Source organism: Humulus lupulus, chromosome 1 (assembly GCF_963169125.1).
Source record: "Humulus lupulus chromosome 1, drHumLupu1.1, whole genome shotgun sequence".
Classification (NCBI taxonomy): Eukaryota; Viridiplantae; Streptophyta; class Magnoliopsida; order Rosales; family Cannabaceae; genus Humulus; species Humulus lupulus.
In genome coordinates this window covers 279,312,768-279,314,771 of record NC_084793.1, presented here as the reverse complement: position 1 = coordinate 279,314,771, position 2,004 = coordinate 279,312,768, and the positions used below count along the sequence as shown (strand labels likewise).

Sequence of the window (2,004 nt, the reverse complement as noted above, 5' to 3'; positions counted from 1 at the left end):
TACAACCTCCTTCATTGCAGGATTGAGTCTTCTCTAAGCCTCTATAGGTGGCTTGCTATCTTCCTCCAATAAAATTTTATGCATTATTGTTGAAGGACTTATTCCTCTAATATCCACCAATGTCCACCCAATGGCCAATTTATGATCTCGTAAGACCCTCAACAATTTTTCCAATTCTGTTTTTGAGAGGTCAACTAAAACAATTACACATAAAGTCTCCTTCTCTCCCAAGTATGCATAACATAAATGATCTGGAAGAGCCTTTAATTCCAACTGCGGTGGTTGTTGAATCGATGTTAATGGTCTTTCAGGCCCCTCTGCTAACTCTTCAAACTTCTTCCTGTATGGTTGGTAAGAATTGATCCAATTTACATATTCTCTCATCTCATCTCAGCATCATCATCATCATCATCATCATCATCATCATCATCATCATCTACCTCACCACCTGTTAGCACCGCCTCTAAAGCATCATTACTCACCCTTCTTTTTTAGACTGCTTTCTCTATCACATCCACACTATAGCAACTGTCACTAGCCACCGGATACTTTATTTCCTTGAAGACATTAAATACCACCTCATCTCCTTGAACTCCGAGTTTAAGCTCTCCCTTTTTAACATCAATGATAGCTTGGCCTGTGGCTAGAAATGGTCTACCGAGAATAATAGGTACACCCATATCCTGCTCCATGCCAAGAACGATAAAGTCAACAGCAAAAATAAACTTATCCACCTTCACAAGAACATCTTCAATGATACCCCATGGATGCTTCACTGATCGATCTGCTAATTGTAGAGTGATTGTTGTTGGTCTCACCTCACCCAAACCAAGTCTTCTGAACACAGATAAGGGCATCAGATTAATACTCGCCCCCAGATCACACAAAGCATGCTTACGTTCAAATTGTCCAATTGTGCAAGGTATAGTAAAGCTCCTTGGATCTCTTAACTTTTGGGGCAGCTTCCTCTGAAATATTGCACTACATTCTTCAGTGAGCGCCACAGTTTCATAATCATCCATCTTTCTTTTCTTAGACAGAATTTCTTTCATGAATTTTACATATTTGGGCATCTGCTCCAAGGATTCAGCAAAAGGAATATTGATATGCAACTTTTTGAACACCTCTGAAAACTTAGCAAACTGTTTGTCAAGAGTAGTTTTCTGAGCCTCTGAGGATATGGAACTCGGGCTGGTTGATCAACAACAACTGGAGGAACTCTCTCAGTACTCTTGTGATTTTCAGTGACCCTTTTCTCTGCTATATCAGACTTTTCACCAAAACCTTCATTCTGAACCACTGATTGTTGTACACTAGACTGCTCAATTTGTTTACCACTCCTCAGAGTAATTGCCTGAACTTGCTCCTTAGGGTTAACTTCAGTGTTGCTAGGCAAGTTTCCCTGTGGTCTATTATTTAGCATATTAGCCAACTGCCACACTTGCATTTCAAGATTTCTGATCGAAGATCTAGTCTCTGTCATGAACTGAGTTTGGGTGTTGGTGAGAGTCAATAATGGAGCTTGTAATTCATTAGGCCTGTCTGGTGGAGCTTGATTCATTGGTTGTTGTGGCCTAGGTTGTTGCGATGAAGAGGCTTGATTCATTGGTTGTTGAGGCATATTCTGCTGAAATTGACCCTGACATTGAGGTTGCTGGCCCTGATTATTTCTCCAAGAAAAACTGGGATGATTTCTCCACCCAGGATTGTAAGTGTTGGAGAATGGATTATTGAATGGCCTCAGAAATATCCCACAGCTTGAACCTAAGCTTGGTCCATGGGAATGTTATTATTACTACTAGCAGGACACTGATCAAAAGAATGAGAACCACCACACATGTCACACCTAGCTGCCATCTGAATCGCATTAGCAGATACATTGCTCTATTGTAAGTGTTTTGTCAAAGAGGCCACTTGTCCTGTCAGAGCAGTAATTGCATCAAGTTCATGCACCCCAACTACCTTTCTAACCCTAGATGACCTCTCATCAGACCATTGATGATT

The 2,004-nt window shown here is 40.8% G+C and overlaps 1 protein-coding gene across 1 annotated transcript; it reads right to left on the bottom strand.

The window, feature by feature from the left end:
- Positions 1-491: 491 nt before the first annotated feature.
- On the bottom strand, positions 492-1,561 carry LOC133777854 (uncharacterized). Its single transcript, XM_062217607.1, has 2 exons — positions 1,187-1,561; positions 492-1,073 (listed from the first exon to the last, which is right to left on the bottom strand). Exons 1-2 carry the CDS (start codon positions 1,559-1,561, stop codon positions 492-494), a joined length of 957 nt encoding a protein of 318 aa, XP_062073591.1.
- Positions 1,562-2,004: the final 443 nt, after the last annotated feature.